At 43.6% G+C, this 20,972-nt stretch overlaps 2 protein-coding genes across 4 annotated transcripts in view; one reads left to right on the plus strand and one right to left on the minus strand.

The window, feature by feature from the left end:
* INSYN2A (inhibitory synaptic factor 2A) overlaps positions 1–13,599 on the plus strand; it is a 39,748-nt gene extending 26,149 nt beyond the window's left edge. The window contains exons 3-4 of the mRNA XM_063406444.1: positions 2,218–2,289; positions 10,823–13,599. Of these exons, the coding sequence (XP_063262514.1) occupies positions 2,218–2,289; positions 10,823–11,006 (256 nt within the window). The 3' untranslated portion in view covers positions 11,007–13,599. The remainder of the gene's footprint in view (positions 1–2,217; positions 2,290–10,822) is intronic.
* Positions 1–20,972, minus strand: part of DOCK1 (dedicator of cytokinesis 1) — a 262,705-nt gene that overhangs the window by 166,236 nt on the left and 75,497 nt on the right. For all 3 annotated transcript variants that reach the window (XM_063405101.1, XM_063405102.1, XM_063405103.1), the window contains exons 26-27: positions 19,501–19,628; positions 17,909–18,004 (exon numbers count right to left, since the gene is read on the minus strand). In XM_063405101.1, the coding sequence (XP_063261171.1) occupies positions 17,909–18,004; positions 19,501–19,628 (224 nt within the window). The remainder of the gene's footprint in view (positions 1–17,908; positions 18,005–19,500; positions 19,629–20,972) is intronic.

The raw sequence follows: 20,972 nt of genomic DNA on the forward strand, positions 1-20,972 counted from the left end.
TTATATGTCCTTGGTATTCTCTGCACATGTATTTGGAGCTCTGTAACCTATTATATTAGTTAATTAATTATTTTAATAATATTATAATTATATTAATGGCTAATTGTCCCAAGAATTTTCCATTACTTTTCCCTAGACAAAAAACCAAAACTAATTCCAGAACTCCAAGTCCTGAGAAATACAAGCCCCCAATCCTATTTTGGTTCTTCCTAACTAGCAAGGGTGAGAACAACTCCTCAAGATTTCATGGACAAAGCACAGCTTAGTGCCTAACTCCAGAAAAGGGAGTTAACCTAGAGGAAATTGCATCATCACTTGTCCTCCTAATTCACTTTCATCAATTATGCTAATTTCCTTAAACCTCTAAAAATGTACTCACCACTGTGAGATTAGACTTTTGCTAACATTTTTCCATAACTGGCCTTGAAAGCGTCCAATAAAAATTTGCTTTTATATTATCTCCGCCCCTAAATTTATCTTGAATTTTGTTTTCCAGGTTAGGAAAATGACAAAAGGGTTAGATGGGATCTTGGGCAGGAATTGTTCCTTGGCAGGGTGGGCAGGAATTGTTCACAGGGTGCCCAGAGCAGCTGTGGCTGCCCCTGGATCCCTGGCAGTGCCCAAGGCCAGGCTGGACACTGGGGCTGGAGCAGCCTGGGACAGTGGGAGGTGTCCCTGCCATGGCAGGGGTGGCACTGGGGGGGATTTAAATCCCTTCTCACCCAAACCATTCCATGGTTCTGTGATGTGGCTTTTGTGTGGTGTTAAAAATCAGCAGTGTTTGGAATCTGAGCATGTTCCTCTGACTAAAAAGCAATTTTAAGGCCAAATAACAACCACTATCTAAAACAGCAAGAGCTCCACATTGCATTTTGCTTTTAGAAGGAAAAAAAAGTCTTACAAGAGGTGGATTCACCCTCTTCTGAATTCCTTTTGGTGCCAGCACAGTGCCAAGAGCTGCAGCCACAGCCCCAGAGCCTTTGCTGTGCCACCACCCATCCACTGAGAACCCTTAAAACAATAAAGAGCAGTGACCCAGGCGCAGTGACAATTCCTGAGCTACACAAACAGCCTGCAGCACCTCAGCAATGCTCATTTCTCATCCTGGGACAGGCACATCAAACAGCTGCTGCACAATTTCCCATTAACACTCGATATTGCATAGACTGGGTACTCTGTCAGGTAAAAATTTAGCCAAGTAGGTTTTTGGTTTTTTTGTTCAAATGCTGGATTTTTCATTTTTGTTCCTTGTCAGGACAGAGGAGCTCTGTCCCTGCAAGGGCTCTGTCCCTGCTTAAGCAAAGCAGCCCTGAATAATTGGAGGTCAGTGAGCTGAACTGCCTGGCCTTGAGGGCAGGACCTCATTCCCTGAAGGAATCCTCACTTGGATCTATTTTCCACATCTCCAAAGTCCCCTGGACAAATTATTTCCCCACTTCTTCTAAAAACAACTTTGCCAGTGTTTGTTTGTATGTAACGAACTGAAATGAACTTTGAAAGAGTCTAAATGTGTGATTTTACAAAGAAAAATCTAAGTACCAACACACAAATACTGAATTAACAATTCTCATTTTAAACTCATCTGCATGCCAGAACATTCATGTTCCCAGTTCTATTTTAACAACATATCTTTATTTTAATTAAATTCTTATGTATAAAAAATACCTGCATACCTTTAAACCCCTTTTTTAATTAAAAATGACCAAGGCAGAGACAAGCACAGGTAAATGAGAAGTCACTGCTCAAAGCAGAGTGTGACAAAGCAGCAGGCTAAGGGAGCACAGGAAATGTCATTGCAAAGGCATTTTCTTCCTTTTAACACCATAAACACCCTACACAAACCTTCAGACATCACCGAGAGGCACAAAATTCCTACACAGATCCTATTTTGCATCATTATAGTCTATACACTCCTCCTGATATAATGGATTGTGTGTTTTGATTTCTTGCTTAATGCTCAGAGTTTGCTGAGAGTGAAAGTGGAAAAAATATTAACCCACTTCAAAGAAGTAATTTCCTAATTTAAGCTGAATCTGCTGGGTTTGATGCTATTTTCCTAATGTCTGGATTTTTGTATTCAATTCAAGGTAAAAAAATATTCAATATTCAAAGTAAAAAAATAATCCTGAAATTCTGATTATGTTGAAAATGGTGATGGAAGGCCAAAACTTGTTAAAATTACCAACTTTTTTACTGATTCATGTTCTTGTCTCTCAGGCTTTCCTATCGGACCGGTCAGGACACGGCCAATTGTGACACGTGCAGGAACAGTGCATGTATCATCTACAGGTGAGTTAAAAATCCCAATATTCCCATTTTCTCCTGGGAGAAAGCAAGGATTCAGTCACTAACGCAGGCTCAGTGACTGCCCCTGATGTTACAATCAACACAACAGAAATTGAACTCCACTAAAGTCATAAAATTCCACATCTGTGGAAGTCTGAATCAGAGATGGTTGTGGGCAGCAGAGCTGGGGGATGGGAACTGCAACAAGGTGGGAGCTTTGGTTTTAAACTGCTGGAGGTATTCAGGATATTCTGACCAACAAGTCAACTTCAAATTTAGTTTTATACACTTCTGTACAAGCTTTAGATTTATTTTTATGGCAGTAACAGCTGGAGTTGGGAAGTCATTTGGAGAGAGGGTCTGTAAAGCAAAGAGAGACAGGTACAGATGCCACTGACAGTTTTAGAGTAAAATCTGGAATAGATGGGGTTTGGGCAGGAATTGTTCCCTGTGAGGGTGGGCAGGCCCTGGCACAGGGTGCCCAGAGCAGCTGTGGCTGCCCCTGGATCCCTGGCAGTGCCCAAGGCCAGGCTGGAGCAGCCTGGGGTAGGGGAAGGTGTCCCTGCCCAGGGCCTGGAATGAATTGAGCTTTAAAACCCCTCCCAACCCAAACCATTTTCTGATTTTATAATTTTATAAACTGACATTCCTAATTCCTATGCAGACTTTTTTTTTTTTGGCACATCCAGTGAAGGAGTAACAGGCACTGGGTGTGAGGCTGATGATGTTTCACACTGACAGCTTCACTGTCCTCCTTCTCTGGAGCCCCAAAAAAAACAACTGCCTGTTTGCAGGCATTGCAGGTGAGGTGAAAACAAACCTGTCTCAGGCTTTCAGCACAGCAGCCACTGCAGCACAATGAAAATGCACAAAGGTGACAACTCCAGTGCAGACACAAACTCAAATCAAGGTGTCCAGGGTAGGATTCCCCCCTCGCTCCTTAACCCTCTGCTCAGTCAGCTTTAGCAGCAGAGCTGGAGCTATTTATTTATGAATTTTCTCTTCACTGCACAGAAATAAAGGAAAAAAGATGGAAACCTCCGGCTCCACCTTACAACCGACCACAGCAGGGTTGTGTGCAGGGGCAGGAACCAATTAATGTCTTTACACCTCCTTTACAGCCAAGGTCAGAAGCAAGGAACACCCAAAGCCTCCCTTTGGCTGTGCAATCCCTGGCTCGGAGCAGCCCGGAGGTACAACACAGCAGCAGGGAATTATCCTTGTTCCATTAGCTGGGAAAAATCCAATTAGAAATTTTTGCAAATCTTCATTTCTGCTCAGTGCATTGCAAGTTAAGGAAACTTCCATTCTTGCACTCAGTGCAAATGGAATCACTCCAGAAAAGCAGCCTGGGAGAGTTTTCCTGCTGAGAGAGGCAGGTCCAGTCCCCATTCCCACCCGAAATGCCTTTGGATATTTGCCCCAAGCCCTGTTTGCAGGGGATGTTTGAGCAAAAACCAGCTCAGCTTTGTGCCAGCTTAGGAGAATTCGTGCTGCAGGCAAGAAATCTGAAACCAGAGATGCAAAAAGCAGGGGAAGCAGGAGAAAAAGGGATTGGGATTACAGAGCTGGGGATAAACCAGGAATTCTGTGCTAAAACCAGCCCTGGGATGTCCTGTAGGAACTCCTGCTCCTCCACAGGGCCCTGACACCTCTGGAAAAGGAGCAGCAGTTCCCACACCAGGCTGGGATTAAATCCAGAGGCTCCTTTTGCCAAGGGTTGCATGGAAAATGCTGCAGGGAGTAAACTGGGTTCTCCTTAGGGCAAAGCAGCTTTTAGGAACAGAAATGAAAATTGTTCAAGGTGCCAGAAATCCCTGAGTTCTTGGAGGGCACTGGACCAGGCAGAGCAGCAGGTTCTTAGTCTCAAGCTCTTTCTCCAAATTAACGTAGGAAAGACACAAAAATATATATAAATAATGCCCTCGTGGGATAAACCAACATTTAAAGAGAAATCCTTCACTTTGCCTTAATTGACTATGTGGGGTTTTGGAATTTGATTCCATTTTCAACATTGTAACACTAAAAAACCAAATATTTACAGCTGTTTCGAATCTTTGTTTTCAAACAGCAACTTCAAGGAATGTTTAAGTTACCCAAGTGCATCCTGCAGTGTCAGGTAGAGCACAGGTGAGGAGGTAGAAATTCATGGAATTAAATTCTTCCCCCTCAAGATGAATTTCTGAGCATTGATATAATGGACCACAAAAGCCAGAGCCAATGGAGAAGGCAACAAAAAAAAACCCTGCTGTGCTTTAAAGGGTTTTTAGCATCCAAAATATCAATACCGTCACGAAAAAAATTCTAAGAAGAGCCTTTGGGAATACAGTTATTTTAAATATTAAATTTAAATTTTTTGCTCAGATTACAAATCTATTTCACATTATTTTCCCTTTATATTAAGAAGAATATACATTTCTTAGCAGTAAAAAAAAAGGAAAATCAAGTTGCTTTCTCTTTTTTTTAAATAAATAGGAAATTGATCAAATATTAAACAGTATCAAAAAGCCAAATTATCAAAACCTGAAGCTGCTTTGAAAATCAGGAGGAAAAGAACAACATCCCTGTTTGGATATTCCATTTTCCTCCAAACTTTATTTATTTCTGCAGTATGTTCTGCAACTTGGAACTCCAGACCCAGGAGTCACTGACTCCTTTTCTCACTGCCCCAGAGCAGCCACAGCCTTAAAACTGCCAGTAAAAAATATTCTTTGTAGCCATGTTCATGCAGAATTTAAAACAGAAGCCAAAAATGTGATTAAACTGTAAAAAACCTCACTCACTTCATCATTTAATGCAGCAGTTTCAACAATCATGAGGTCACAGAACACTTCCAAAATCACCTGCTACGAACACAACACGAATTTTTGTCTGATGTTGATGCACCACGGATATTTTTAAAGACAGAAAAGAAGTTTTATCAGGGGGTATTGCCAGGATAAAGTCAATTGAAATCCTGACGTATTTAAATAAAAATTCGGTATATCCCAGTAAATATGAATTTTTTACAGTGCAGTAAAATCTGGCTTTGTTGAGAAGGAACTGCATTGAAATGCAGAAACTGCAGCAATTCTGAAGAACCCCAAGCCCAGGTGGACTGAAAGCTTCCCAGCCTGTTTTATTCTCTAATTATCTTTTCCTGGACCTGCCCTTTCTGCTCCTGTTTAATTCCCCATCCCACATGAATGTTAATCCTTGAGCAGGAATCTGCAGGAAGAAATGGGGCTTTCCTTGAATATTTTGTGTATTATTCTCAGGCTTTGAAGCATGAATTATTTCTGGGAAGGAGCATCTTGTGGAATTCCTGCTGGACGTCCCTTTAGGCAGGGAGATCAGGAATTTCCAACAGCTTTTACAAGGAAGTTTCACTTCTGGAAGGAAACTTAAAGGAGCTGAAATCACAATTTCTGACTTGGAGGGAAAACAAATCAACACTCCACTATTGTAGTTCTGTGGGGGAAAAAAAAAATATCCCTCAAAGCTGTCTCAACCATTAATTTGGCTATTTCTTACTCCTTTAAAATGTTGATTTATGCTGCTGTGTTTTTACTTTATATTAATTGAAGGTGGACTCTCACTATCCAGCAGAAAATATATTATTAGAGTCTATAAAATGTTAATTAAGTATGAGAGGTGGAACATGAGGTTAAACTGTGGGGATAAAAGGATTAAAGTTAACCAGGCAGCACAGAGCCCACATGAAGTTCACTTTTAAAGGTTAGATACTTAAATATTAATTATTCAAATTAACAAAAATGGCAGTAAAAAGTGAGCATAAGGCATCACTCCCTAGGACAGCAACAGTGTAAGAAAATCAGGTGGTTCAATGCTGAGAATAGCAATTTTCACCACCTTTTTATTCCCTACCCACATTAATTAATTTACATTTTCTCATCTTATCTCTGGACTGTAAAATGCTTATTGGAAAAAAGGGATCTCAGAGGCTCCTGAATGCTGGCAGTGCTCTGGAGCCCAGGCTGGGCTCAGGCTCTGGCTGAAATAGGAAATTCAGCAGAGATTGCTGGGAAGTGCCTTAAGCTCATTTTCAAGTGATTAGTGCTTATCTGGATCCCGTTTCTCCAGGATGTGAAGCACTAATGCTGTGTCATCCAATTAATGTGACCCACAAGGAGACAGGGTGCAATTCTGGAATTCCTGCTGCGCCTCCCCTGCTCAGTGCCCGGGTCCAGCTGCTCTGAGCCTGCAGGAGCTGAGGATGAGGATGGAAATTCAGGTGTCACCCCCGGGGCTCGGCTGGAGGGGAGGGAAAAGGATTTCCCTGGAGGCACAAAGAGGGAAAAGCTGCCCAGAGCCTGTGCAGGCTCCAGCTTTGGAGGTGTCAGGAGATAAATGAGGGAAGGACATGGAGCTGCTGGGATGAGGCCAGAGCAGGCAGCAGGATGAGCAGAGGGATGGAGCAGCTCTGCTGTGGGAGAGGCTGGGAGAGCTGGGATTGTTCAGCCTGGAGAGGAGAAACTCTGGGGTGACCTCAGTGTGGCCTTGCAGGACCTAAAGGGGCTCCAGGAGAGCTGGAGAGGGACTGGGGACAAGGGACAGAGGGACAGGACACAGGGAATGGCTTTGAGCTGACAGTGGGGAGATTTAGATGGGATTTGGGCAGGAATTGTTCCCTGGCAGGGTGGGCAGAACCTGGCACAGGGTGCCCAGAGCAGCTGTGGCTGCCCCTGGATCCCTGGCAGTGCCCAAGGCCAGGCTGGAGCAGCCTGGGACAGTGGGAGGTGTCCAAGGGGTTGGAATGGGATGAGCTTTAAGGTCCCTTCCCACCCAAACCATTCTGTGATTCCATCATTCTCTGATAAATCCCTCAGCATCTCCATCCCGAGCCCGGATTTCTCTGATTCAGCAATTCTCCAAAACCAACAGATCATGAGCAGCTAAAACCTTAAAATGATTCATGACAACAATGTGTGACTGCGCTAGAAAATAAGAAAACCCATCCATACCTCAGAGCTTGTTGCTCCATACCCTCCCACAGTCCATATGTTTAATCCCAACGGTTCTCACTCCTCAAATTCTGCTTTCAATCCCTCATACAGCAACTAAATTAGAAATGGTTCACTGCTGCCTGCACACAAAAAGTCATTAATATATATTGTCAAAACCAGAAAATTCCTCACACCAATGCCTCAGGTCCCCTAAAGGGGCTCCAGGAGAGCTGGAGAGGGACTGGGGACAAGGGATGGAGGGACAGGGCACAGGGAATGGCTCCCACTGCCAGAGGGCAGGGATGGATGGGATACTGGGAAAAAAATCCTTCCCTGGGAGGGTGGTGTCAAAATAAAATCATCCAAGGGCTGCTAGTTGATTTTATTTGGCCCAGTTTTCCTGGGAAGGACAGCACTGATACTCAGACAACTGCCCTAAAATGGGAGGTTTTCTTTGCAAACCTTGTAAGTCTACAGTGATTCTGGGGAGAAAACACAAATATTTAGCACAAATAGAATTCTACTGCTTGTAGCTGTTGATTAAAAGACCCCTCTGTTTGGAGGAAGAATTTGGGATAGGCATTGAACATGGAAAACTCTGACTCAGTGCTCCAAATTTAACAATATGTAGGGAGGTGAAGCTTTAGGATGTCCTGACCACGTTTGTGCTATTAAATAATCTTAAAGATTCATCTCTTGTTTCTGCAGGGCTTGTTCAGAATTGTCAGTCTATTGACAAATATGATTCTATTATTAAAGGAAAAATGCTTCTGAAGCAAATAATTCCCATCTCCGTGTGTAGGGGAAGAGGAGACTCCTGGATAATTAAGTTAATGGAGTTATTCTGGGCAGGCTTAAGGGACAAAACCCAAGTTTGAAAGTGAAAAGAGGCACCTGGCAGGGAGGATATTTCAGGAGAAGGTCATTCGGGATGCTGAGGGGCCAGAAATAGCACTGAGCAAAACAGGACTGGCAGAGCTGTGACAGGTGACAGCATCAGGCTCAGGAATGCAGCTCGATAACAGAAATATCAAGAAATCCTACAAATATGGGATATTTGCTGAATTTAATCCCTGGAAGTGGCCAAGGCAAGGTTGGACAGGGCTTGGAGCAACGTGGGATACTGGAAGGTTGGAATTGGGTGATCCTGAAGGTCCTTTCCAACCCAAACCTTTCTGGGAATCTGGCATTGATAATGATTAACAGTATTTCATATGATTGATATAAAATTAAAGAGTCAAAATAAAGTCAGCTGTAGATAATATAGAAAGATATGTGAATTTTTCTTTTTAAAAATCAGGTTTTTGTCTTACAGGCACAAACAGGGATAAATGAAAGCCCAAGTTTGCAATCAAATAATTTGCCTGATGGAGCAATTCCATTAAAACACCTCCAATGCTGGATAAATTGATGCTGATAGACACCAATCAATTATTCTGCAAGATTTACAATTCTAAATGCTGAAATCACACACATCTTTTTCCTTCAGCCTCTTTATACCCTTCAGAAGCAAAATGTTTCCCTTGGATGTCAAGAGCTAAAGCAGATCTTTGCTGCAGCAGCAAAAGGCAAAAACATGGGGCTTGTCAGATGGACCAGAACTAAGATACTTTTTCTTCCTTGAGATCTATCTTGAACAGAAATTGATTATATTAAAAATTACTCTCTTCAGCAAGAGGCTTCTGTAACAATTTCTTGTTTTACAGCAATTTCCAGCAGCTAAGAGCCTCCCTGCAAGAATAAAGTTTGAAAGGAGTAAAAATGAGCTCTGGCAAAGCCAGAACTGAAAGGTTTATTTTTGTCCCAAAAAACCCACTTTATACTGAGGAAAAAACCAGATACAATACATGCTAATGCTGCCCTTTAAATGAGATTTAGTGAGCCCTTAGAGAAGCACCTCCCTCATGCCAAGGTTTTGTGTCTCAGTGACAGAATTCCTGTGCTGGGACATTCCCAGTGAGCTGATATCCACATCACACCACTAAATTCAAGCTGAACTTCTCTAACCAACTCTTTTTTGCCAGCTACACTGGACACAGAGCCTGTTACCAGTGAGGATAACATTGTTTTTCCATTAACAGGGAGGGATAATTATCAGTAGGCTTGGAATGGGCTTCTGCACCATTCTGCCTCCTGAAAATTCACCATTCCACACTTCCAGCATTGAGCTGACATTTTTTAAATTATCTTTGATTTGGAATGGCTTTTTAGTCATTAAAAACATAGACAGGGGTAAAATACTCTATTTGAATCCTTATCTGATTTATTTCTCTTCTCTGCTACTGAAAAGTTTGTCCAAATCACTGAAATGCTGAAACCTCTGCTAAAAATGGATTTACACTTAAACCAAACACCAAATTAAGCAAAGGCAGAGGTAAAAAGACCTCACAGTTTTCCAGCATCCCTTTTTGGGGCTCCACCAAAATCCTTGTAGTCAGAATCATCAATAATCAATCAATCAATCCAGCGGTTCACTCTAAACAAGCAGAGGCAGAAATACCTCAGAAAACACATTTAATCTTAATTAAAAGTGAACTCAAGCTCAGGAGTGATAACTTCATGTTTAGGTATTGATGACAGCAGCCAGTGCAAAGCCCAAGATAAGTCAGCAAAGGAGGGGGACAGGGAAGAATAAATTAATGCAAGTGTCTAAATTCCTGAAATTTCACCCTTTTAAATTCATCCTCTGATATCCAGAGGCTCCCCTGCAGCAGGGTTGGACCACATGTCCTTCAAAGGCCCCTTCCAACCCCAAATATTCTACACAAGACAGGGACAGAAACAGTGCAGAACGTGGCCAGAGGCTGCTGCACAAACCCAACCAAAACCACCGAGTTCCAGGCTATTTCTGAGGGGCCAAAATTCAGTTTCCACCATCAGACAGGATTCTTGCTCCATTTTATGCCATGGTTCCTTTGGTTTATAAGTTGACCTCAAAATGCTCTGCACCCCAAAGCTCCAAGAAGGGCTGGAATTTCACCTCAGTTGTGGTTCTTAATTGCTGGAATCATTTTGTAGCCGGCAGTGTTTGGAATTCAGGACAGGGACTTTACAGCTTCAGTCTATTTTCTGAAGGCACGGATGCACAATAAAGTGGAATTGCTTTTTAATTGATCTATTTATTCCACACACGTATATGAGTCTATACGTACAACAGGAACTTGATGAAATTCATCTTTTCCATGGGAAAAGTGGCAAGGAACAGCTCAGGTAAAGAATTTATGGGACAGCCTCCTTGGCTCTCAGCTTTTTCCAAAGAACAAGGATGCAGGTGCCACCCTGACTGCCCAGAAGGGAGAACTGAGCTCTAAAAATCATTTCTCCACCAGAAAATGCTGTATTTCTAGTGTTCAGTCACTTCCCAGCATTTCTGCCATAATCCTCAAGAGCCTCCTTAACAGCAGGGAAAAGCTGAACAATCCCATTCCTGTTTTTCTTCTGTAATATCTCGCTTTTGGAACTTCCTCTTTCCATTCTGGTGCAAGAACTATTTATTATTTGACTTCCATAAATTAAGCACTTAGACACTGGGCTAATTAAACCTTTTTTAACATCATAATTAATGAGTGCTTTTCTCTTCCCATTTTTAGCGTGGAATTGGACTTTAAACAGCAAGAAGATAAACTACAGCCAGTTTTGAGAAAACTTCATCCCATTGAGGAAACTCAGGTTGCACCTTTGCCTTATTCTCAGGAGAGCTACTCCTCCACTCCCAAGCAAAAATCCAAAACTGAATCAAAAAAGCATGGAAGATGGAAACTCTGGTTCCTTTAACCCAAATGCATCGCGTGTGGAGTTGAAGGCCTTCTCTGACAGATACCTGGAGCTCTCTCCATCATCTCTGACGGGATCCTGCTGGAAGGAGGAGCGTCCTGGCAGGGGCCGTGCGCGGCTCTCACCGCGCGTACCAGAAACGCCTTTGCACCGACGGACCCAGGAGCCTGGGGGAGCCCCCGCCCCCTTCCACGTGCAGTTTGCCAATGTGGGATGTAAAACCTGAACGGGAATTTGGACAGAGATGGGAAGTGAAACTGTTTCTCCCCCGTCCTCGGATGCGAAAGCGTCGCGCTCCGACCCGCGAACGCGCAGGCCGGCGTCCGGCTCCCACAGGAATGGTGGAGGCCTTTGGGGGTCTGGGTTGTTGTCTTTGGACAACAACGAGGGGGAAGAATAACGAGGCAGCCTTATGTTTGCAGTGGTGTTCAGTTTTACAGCTCCATGTTGATCGGGGAGTGCAGTTTTCAGCACAGAATTCCTGGACAAAGCACAATTTTTCCGAGATGTGACTGTGGTGTATTCTCTGCCTTCATGCGACGTAGACTCCCACCAAGCTCTCACATTTCAGCGTCATTTCTGGTTTAGCTGTGTCCTCACCACCACAAGAACCACTCTGCTGCTCGGCCCCATGGGGCAGCGGGCAGAAACCTCCCAAAAATCAGGCCCAGCCTTTAAGCACCTCCAGCTCACAGGGTCCACGGGACAAGCCCTCAGTGTCACCTTGGAAGGGTCTCAGCCACACAGAACAAAACCCGACCCCAAAGCAGACCCATCCCAGTCCGGGTTGTTGGCCTTTGCCATGGGTTAGCATCTTTCTGTAACAGTCTTTGGAAAACCTCTCCAGGAGATGTCGAGGCTGCAGCACTGCTTGTAAGGAGCTGAAATTGGAAATGCTATTTATTAAGCTTCTCAGATGGGTTTCCCAGCTTATTATAATTTATATCTCGATCTATTAATTGTACTCAGTAATTGAAACACTTAGGGGAGAGATGTGAATCAGATTTTTCCGAATTTGGTCTGGCTTTTTTTGAAATGGCACTTAAAATTTTGCTCTGACTTATAAACTGCAACTTTTCCTTTAAGTATCTGCTGCTGTCATTAAACTTGCATCTAAAATGACCATTGGTGGAAAAATTCCTCGTGCTAGAAGTGGCCAGGGAGCGGGAATCTTGTATTTTGTTTTGGTTTGGGATTTTTTCCCTAAGGATTTCAAATAATTTGAGTGTCATGTGACAAATTGGGTTTGAAATTGCATCCCCTGTAGCAGCAGGGAGGTAAAAATTCTTCAGCCTTTAGGTGCAAGGACTGTGATCATTAATTTGCACATACTACAAATCTGGGGAAGTGTTTTTCTTTTACACTGTTCCTCCTCTTAGCTCAGCATCCAATTTATTCCTGAGAGGAAACTGGAGGAAAATAACTTAATTTTTTTCCCCCCAAAGAGCAAGAAAAGCGAGTTAAAATGGGAAAAGAAATGCAGAAGATGCCTCTGGCCAGCTCAATACTTGCAGTAAAACTTCCAGAGGGCTACGAGCTCTTGCACAGAAGCAAATCCTGAAATCCTCTGGTGGGAGTTGAAGGATTAGGAAGGTGACCCTGTACACCAGGAAGGAAGTGCCATTGTTCCATGTGGAAAAAACCCCACGTTTCATGTATTTTATATTGTTTTTAACTAAAATATAGAACTGTTTACAAGACAGCACACATGACATGGCCTAGAAAACCCAAATACTTCCAAACAAAAAAATACTTTTCTTTTTCTAAGTGGAAAGGAATCTCAGAAAATGGGCAGAGCAAGGAAAACACAGCAGTATTCATTATTAAAATAACGTTAATAACTAATGCACTCCTCCATGCTACCAGGCCTAGTGATTGGGGTTTTTTAAAGAAATGAAAGCAAGCATCTCCCCATGGCAATCAATCAATTCCCAAATCCTCAGTGCCACCCCTCAGCAGCTTTGTGTGTGCAGGGCCCTGCACAAACCCGACCTGTGTGTGGTTCCTGACGGATCCAGAGCTCCTGGAACCACGGGAAAAGAGGGAGGAAACTCCGACTGGAGAAACAAAGAGCTCCAAGGGAAAGTTCTCACGGCGTGTTCTGTACATGTCCAGGCTATTTTCTTAAGAAGTTGCAAAGTTTTTAATTTTTTACATTTTTTTAAACCTGGGGAAAGCTGACATTACCATAGTCTTGCTTCCAATCTACATCTCGTGTTCTCTCCTACCCTCCGATGTACTTTGTAATAAAATGTTTTTGCAAGTGTGTATAATGTATCATAATTGTATTGCCTTTAGAATCACTCAGGCTCAGGTTAGATAGACACCAAGAGAAAAAAAAACCTAATTCTTTAGAGCTTTTAGTTCAATGTGACAGAGCTATTTTCACCCTCATGTAGAAGATCTTGGAGGTCCTAATGAGGAAAATGCATTTTTATTTTCAGTGTGGCTTTGCTGGATTCACTGGCAGTCCCCTGCACTTCATACACTGATTTTCTAGCTGAACTTCTCCCATCTCCTGCTTCAAAATACTTTTTAGCCAATAAATACTGCAGTGATTTTATATCCCTTGCTCTTTGCTGAGTCCTTATAATTTCCACACAACAGCAGCTACATTCTTTGGTTTAGAACTACGAGGAAAACACTATTCCTGTGAGTAGCACTTGCTTTCTTAAAGATGAAAAACAAAAATAACTGTACAAATACTTTTAAAAAAACAGGATAAACTGAAAAAAACCATGATTAAAACTGGAAAATCCTACCATGGGTACAAAGTGTTTGCTTTTTCTTGCCTAAAATGCAAAACCGCTGTTCATGCCTTTAATTCCACTCAATGTTTTAAAGGTTAAATCACCTTTTCCAATCAAATAGTTTTCCATGAACTTCCCAACCAAGTCAGCTGCTAGATTATACCAGGACCTGTGTATTACCACATATTATATATTGCTGCTGGAATTGAACCAGACTGCCACTAAAAATCCAACTGCACCAGCACCATTTTGTCTGGGAGAACAAAAGGGACTGCATGAAGATTTTTAATATTCCATAAAAGCCATCTGTGGTTCATTAAAATAACTGGAGTGCTACAAATGTGTCCATTTGTTTAGGTGAGCGCAGCTCGCTCCCATAAACGGTGGTAGGGAATGCAACAGGGATGGTCTGACACCACAAAAAAAAGCTCAGTATTAGTGATGGAATAAAATCATGGCCACCATCCAAACACCACTTCAGTGTCAGTGAAATTAGCTTGCAATATGTAATTTCGGATGATTTTTGAAAGAGAAGAAAACATGTGACTGGATAAAGCAAAGTATTTCTACATGGAATAAGTCTGTGAGGAACGCGAGGTTTCCTCCCCAGCAGTTTGGAACCCATGAAGCCTGACCTGGACAGATTTTAAGGCATGGGAGGATAATTTCCATCCAGATTCAACTCCTGAATAACTGACTGCAGCCCCAGAAGTCTCCTGTGACCATCATCACTCTTCTTTTAGGCTTGCACTTTTATTTTACAGCCTTCTGGAGAGGCCTCCAGCCTGCAAGTGCTGAGAGATGGACAATCCATCACAGTGATTAATTAATTGATTGATTATCTAGGGTTGCCCCATCAGTGTCACTCTGCCCTACATGACCCTTGTCACTCTCCTTGTGTCAGGTGTCACCTGCACCCCACAGGGATTCCCCTTCTCAGTCTCCTTCCAGAAAGCTCGGACAGATTCCACAAACCCCTTTTCCTTCTGATGGCCCCTGCCTCATTTCTGTCCTGGTTTCACCTCATCCTCATCCCAGAGCACAGAGGAGAAAGCAGCAAAGTGGAGAAGATTCCAATCATCAGCAAGACCACAAACTCCTGTCCAGTGCTTCCTACTCACACCCCCCAATATCCAAAATAAATCCCTTTTCCCTGGGCACAGCACGCTCGCCATCACCTCGAGATGTTGTCCAGAGCCACTCTCCTTAAGGACACACTCGTGGAAGTTAAAACCATAGAACATGCAGTGGTTTGGGTTGGAAGGCACCCGAAAAACCATCTCAATCCAACCCCAATCTTCCCCCAGGCCAGGAGATGTCCTTTCAGAAATGGAAGAGGAGCGTGTTTTCCTTGGCTTTGGAAATGAGGCACATCCCAAGCTGCTGGCACGAGGAGAAGCAGCCATGGATCACTCTGGAGCTGCCACCGAGGCCGCCCTGCCCTCATTTACTGGAGGAGGAGGAGATGTTCCCTCACGTGGAACCCAACAAAAGCCACCAGGGAAGGCAAGGGGTGGTTTAAAACCACCCTTCCACAGGCTCAAGGAAGTTTGCTCCATTTGCTTTTTCTTCAGGGAAGGTGTTCTTCAGCAAGAAAGGTTTTGTGGTTTGTTTTCCAGGTGACTGCTCACTGTGCCAGGAGCAGCAGCAGCAAAATTAACCTAAACCAGGCAGTCTGGAGCAGCAGGACACAGCTCAGCACCCTCAGGCTGCATCCTGTGCTACTAATAAAATCATTATGTAAAATAAATATCAGTAATAATAATAATAGAATCTTCTACTCTGCATGGATCAAGTAAAAATCACCAGTGAGAGGTGGGAAAAATAGTCCAAACCAATGAGGATTAGAAATTCTTCTGCCACCAAAACTGTCAAATCAGATTTTAAACTTTAAATTTTACTTCATTTTACCTAATATCTGCTTTTTCTCCTTGCAACTGGTGTCTTATTTCAAGGTAATTCTTTTTTGAAGGTACAGGACAAAACCTGCTTTTGATTTTATCAAGGAACTCACATTTAAGGAGGGAAAAAAAAGAAAACCCAATGTACAAAGCCAAAGGGGGCTATTGGAGAATCCCTCCAGTTCAACGCTCTAGAAAGGCTCATCCTGAAATTAAAACTTCTCACTTAAATCCTTGACATTCCTCCACTGCTCATAAATTGCATTATGCAACATCGGGTTTTGTATAGAAAAGGTGTCACTAAGTATTTTTCCAAAGAGAAAACATGCCAGCTTTACAACACCAACACAATTATAGTTATAGAATAAAAAACTGGTTATGTCCTGTGTTTTACTTCTTTTAAAGAAATTATTTAAATTTCTTGAACTCTGTCAGATATTTCAAATTCCTTCCTTCCAGTCATCCTGTATGGTTAATTCTCTACTACAGGTAAAACTAAAAAAAGAAAAGTCACTGCATTGTTCCAACCCAAATCTGACCCAAGAGAGGTCAGGCTGTGCTTCCTAATTATTATTATTATTATTATTATTCATTCTACTCCTCCTACTTTGCTGACACCACAAAAATGAGTTGTGGCTGGTTATTTAACAGGGGAATCCCTTCAGCAAAGGCTGCATTGTAAGGTAGGAGTAAGTACTCATTAAAAACACCCTGAAATCTCCGTGTTCATTAGCTGATTGCAGAGGCTGTGCCAGGAGGGATCCCAGGCTGTGCTCACCAGCACAATGCAGATCTTTAATATCACTGTTCTGAGTTCAAACACACACACACACACAAGTTTTCAGATCTACTCTGCTAACTGCAAAAGGCATAATTAACATTTTTAAATATCACCTGAATCACGTTCATCAAAACAATAATTAACTCACATTCAGCCTGCAACAGAGGAAGTTAAAATAACACACAAGGCTTTCGACTGCCTTGTGCTGTTACTGCAGCCCAGCACTGGAATATTCTGCAGGAATGAGCTCCCTGGAACCCTTTCCCCACAGAGGCTGTGGATTCCCAGCCCTGGCAGTGCCCCAGGCCAGGCTGGACAGGCTGGAGCAGCCTGGGACAGTGGAAATTGTCCCTGCCATGGCTTTAAGAAGGAGCTTTAAGTCCTTCCAACCCAAACCATCCTGGGATTCTGTGGCTTCTTGCTCCAACAATGGATTTGGAGCTCCTTTATCCCTTCCTTACAACAAAACCCAAAGTGATACAAGTGGAAGACCAAAACTGAGCCAGGGGATGACGCACCAAGGACAAAGTGAAATTGCAGCAGATTTGTCAACATGAGCACCCCAAATGCCAAGGAAATGGGCAGCAGGAGCTGAGGAAGATGTGCTGAGGACACAGAGCCCTGTAAAATCAAACAGCACTGTGCAGCTACAGGGAGAACTTAAACTGGGAAGGAAAGAGGAGATCAAAAGACCACGTTGCTGATGGACTCCTCTATCTGACTAACAATGAATCCCGTTTAAGAAATCAGTGCATGGAGCAAAACTGACCCAAAGTGATGCAGAACTGAGGACAAAGTGCTCAGACACAGCACAAACCTGGCCCGCTTTGAGCACTTCCCTGGAGAGATCAGCTGCCAGGTGCAGAGAGCTGAGAAAGAATACACAGAGACTCCCAAAACCACACAGAGAAACTCCCAAAAATGCACTCAGATCTATCCCCACCTCAGATATCAACAGGCCTCACTGTTTTTTTCATTATTTAGTCCAATATTAATTAATTAACAATGGAAAAATTCAAGTGTAAGGCTTTAAAATCACAGTGTTAAGTCAATAGTCATCAGTCCTTCTCTAAACATCATTCTGGGCTCTGTTCTTCAGTCATTTGAACACTTACCTTGGTTATCTCAATTTACGTCAAAAAGACAAGTAAATGCTTGTAATGCAGTAACAACAGCCAAGTCTCATTTCCACACTTCTCAGCTGGCTAATTACCAATACTACATCATTTTGGTGCACACAGATATCAATCCTGCCTAATCACCTGCTCACAGATATTATTCAAGCTTTTTTTTTTTTCTGCTCTTCCCCTGTGTCAACCAAAGCAAAATTACCAGGCAGTGCTTTCCAGCTTCCTGAGCACACAGAGAGAGGGAGAGGGAGGAGGTTTTGATTGCTTTGGGTGACCTGGGATTGCAATCCTATTACAGGCAGGTCCAGAAGATGAGACAGGGGTGTTTGAGTTTACTCACGATGAGCTCCGAGTCCCGTCCCATGGAAATCACGGTCCTGTTCACCGTCCTCAGCAGGTTCTCCATGATGATCTGCACGTGGCGCTGCGTGGGGCCCTGAGGACAAGGAATAAATCTGTGCTGACTACAAACAACAGACACCTGCACAGCATCTGTGCTGCCTTCAACCCACCTGTGTGCTGGAAATTCAGTAAAACATCACTTGCTGGTGATCAAAAGGAGGGAATGAGTCTCCCGCTTTAAGGAAGCGTTACTTTGGTAATACACATTACTCATAAATTAAAATGTGCTGTTACAATGTCAATGAAAAGCCAAGACCCCGGAAAAGCAGCCTGTGACATTGTGTTACCCAATAATTTTCTTTCCTCAAGTTATTTTTCCAACATCAAACCCCCACAGGCGTTACCAGACAGGTGGGAGGGGAGGGGCTGTTCTGCAACAGCTCAATTAAGAGGAAGAGAAAAGCAAAGCAAAGCAAAACTTTAATTAAGGAACTGCTAATTTCAGTCAATAGTAGAAGCAATCTACCACTACTTTTGAAAGAGTTAAAATGAAGTATTTATTCCAAGCAGCTTTTAAGGACAAATCCAGAAAATTCACACAGAGTGATGGGCGAACAATGAAGCCAAAAACACAGCAAGGAGAAAGAAACAGATGAGCTTTGCTCCCATCTTTTACTTTATGGATGAAAAATAAATTTGCATATTGGAAGGACGATCCATCACCAGCACAAACTCAGCCAGGACCTGGTCCTGCTGCCAGGATCAGCCTGGGAGAGGTGGAGCTGCAGGTGAGCTCCTACCACGGAGACAAAAACAGCCAACAAAGAGTGCCAGGAGCAGCCAAGCTCACAGCACCAAATTCCTCCTGTAAAACAACCTCCCCTCTGAAGCAGCCACACAGAGCCACTTCCAAAAACAAACAAAATCAGAGCAAAACCCAAAAAACCACGATTAAATAAGATGCCAGAGAGGATGTGAGCAGCTGACCCCTGAGGTCCTTTCCAGCTGAATTAATGTATGATTCTGCACAGCACTGAAGGTTCAGGCAGCAGCAGCAGCCCCAATTTTAGGAGAGCATCAAATCACTACAGCTCTCTGGCAAAGCACCAATATTTGTATGTTTGCTGAGGTCAAAAGAAAGCAAAAAAGAGACTATTATGCAATAAAAGGGGCATTACACATGCTGCATGTCTGGGAACCGTGTCAGCAACAATACAACTCAAATGCACATTTCTCAAAATGCCCATGGGACAAAAGAAAAAACACCAGAACAAAACATTTTTCACCTGGAAGAGGCCAGGCACAGTAAATGAGGAAGGTTTAACTCTAAGGATATTTATTTATTCACTATCTAACCAGAAAAGCTGTACTGGATGTGCCTCAGAAACAACAAGTGCAGTGCTGGGTGTGATGTTTGAGATGCCACATGACATCCTCAACACTGGAAAAAATAAGAGTTAGAAAAGGCTGGTTAGGAGCTTATACAAAAGAAAAACAAAAAATCTAAAGCTTCAGGAGTTACTGCTTAATTCACATTACTAAAACAATTTCTGTGCAGGGTTCCTGATCACAGAGCCACCTCGCACTCACCACGTCTTTCTTGTAGAGCACCTCCAGGATGTTACTCAGCAACTGGCAGCAAGCCTCCAAATCTTCCTGTCTCTCCAAGTGATACTTGAGCTGGTCTGTCATTGTTGGCAGCAAGATTTCCCTGCAGTCTGCACACAAAACACGAGGTTACAAACACAGCTTTCAGGCCTTCAGGCTGATGTGCTTCAGTGCTTACATAAGACAGAAAAAAAATCAGGAGAAATAAATTAACTTCCAGCTTTTCAACCAAAACCTCACCTTAGAAACTTTTGCCTCTGAAGTGCTCCAACCTTTGACCATTTGCCCCTATTAAAAAAAATTTAAATTCCCTTCCTTGCTCAAGTACTCAGATTGTTCCTACATGGAGGGAATCACCAGGTCCAAATTAATTATTAATTATCCATATAAGTGTCAGCCCAGTGAGCAGCTTGGCTGTGCAGATTTGCCCCAGAGATGCTCTGTGACCACAGCCTTGTGCCTCTGCATCTGGGAAGCTTCAGGACATGTTGCTCCCTGAATTTTGGGCTCATGTGGAAAGGAAACAGCAGATGAAGCCAAACCCCCCAGGGCAGAGGGCTCGTGTAATGGGAACTGTCCCCAAAGGCAGGGGAGGGGAAGAACCCCCAAAGCCAGTGCTGAGCACTCCAGGGAAGGCACAGAACACGTCTTTGCAAAATTCAGTCCTTAATAACTGAAAAGGCCCCTAATTGGAGGGTTGGGAATGTTTCCCAGCCCTGCTAAGCCCCACTGGTAGGGAGAGGGCAAAGATCAGTTTAAGATCTGAGTCCCCTCTGAGTCCCACTGGCTGGAGGACTCTGATCAATGGGGGAGGCAGTCAAGCTGCATTTCTGAGGAAGGAAAATGGATTAATCTGTCACAGAGCTGGTCTGGAATGCCACACGCAGCACAGAGCACTCCCCTGGGCAGAGCTGCCAGGGTTCCTCAGGTCCCACCTGGGGCTGGTGAGAAACAGGGGGGAGACAAAACGGGCTGGGAACTCCACAAAATCATCCCAGGGGCGGTGAGGAGCTGAGGGAGCTCAGGGAGACACAGTCAGGAGAAAAGGAGGCTCAGGGGGAACCTCCTGGCTCAGCACAGCTCCCTGGCAGGAGAGAATACTGAGTGAAGGACACAGGGAATGGCTTTAGGCTGACAGTGGGGAGATTTAGATGGGATCTTTGGCAGGAACTGTTCCCTGGCAGGGTGGGCAGGCCCTGGCACAGGGTGCCCAGAGCAGCTGTGGCTGCCCCTGGATCCCTGGCAGTGCCCAAGGCCAGGCTGGACAGTGGGAGGTGTCCCTGCCATGGCTGGGTGGCACTGGGTGGGATCTACAATCCCTTCCAACCCAAACCATTCCATGACTCTGAGATGTTTCAACCCAGCAGTGCTGTGGTGACACCCCCTACAAGGAGGTGACATTTTGGAGAACACTGAGCTGAGGGACTCTGCACTCATTACTCAGAAACACGGAG

The sequence above is a fragment of the Prinia subflava genome, chromosome 9 (genome assembly GCF_021018805.1).
Source record: "Prinia subflava isolate CZ2003 ecotype Zambia chromosome 9, Cam_Psub_1.2, whole genome shotgun sequence".
Classification (NCBI taxonomy): Eukaryota; Metazoa; Chordata; class Aves; order Passeriformes; family Cisticolidae; genus Prinia; species Prinia subflava.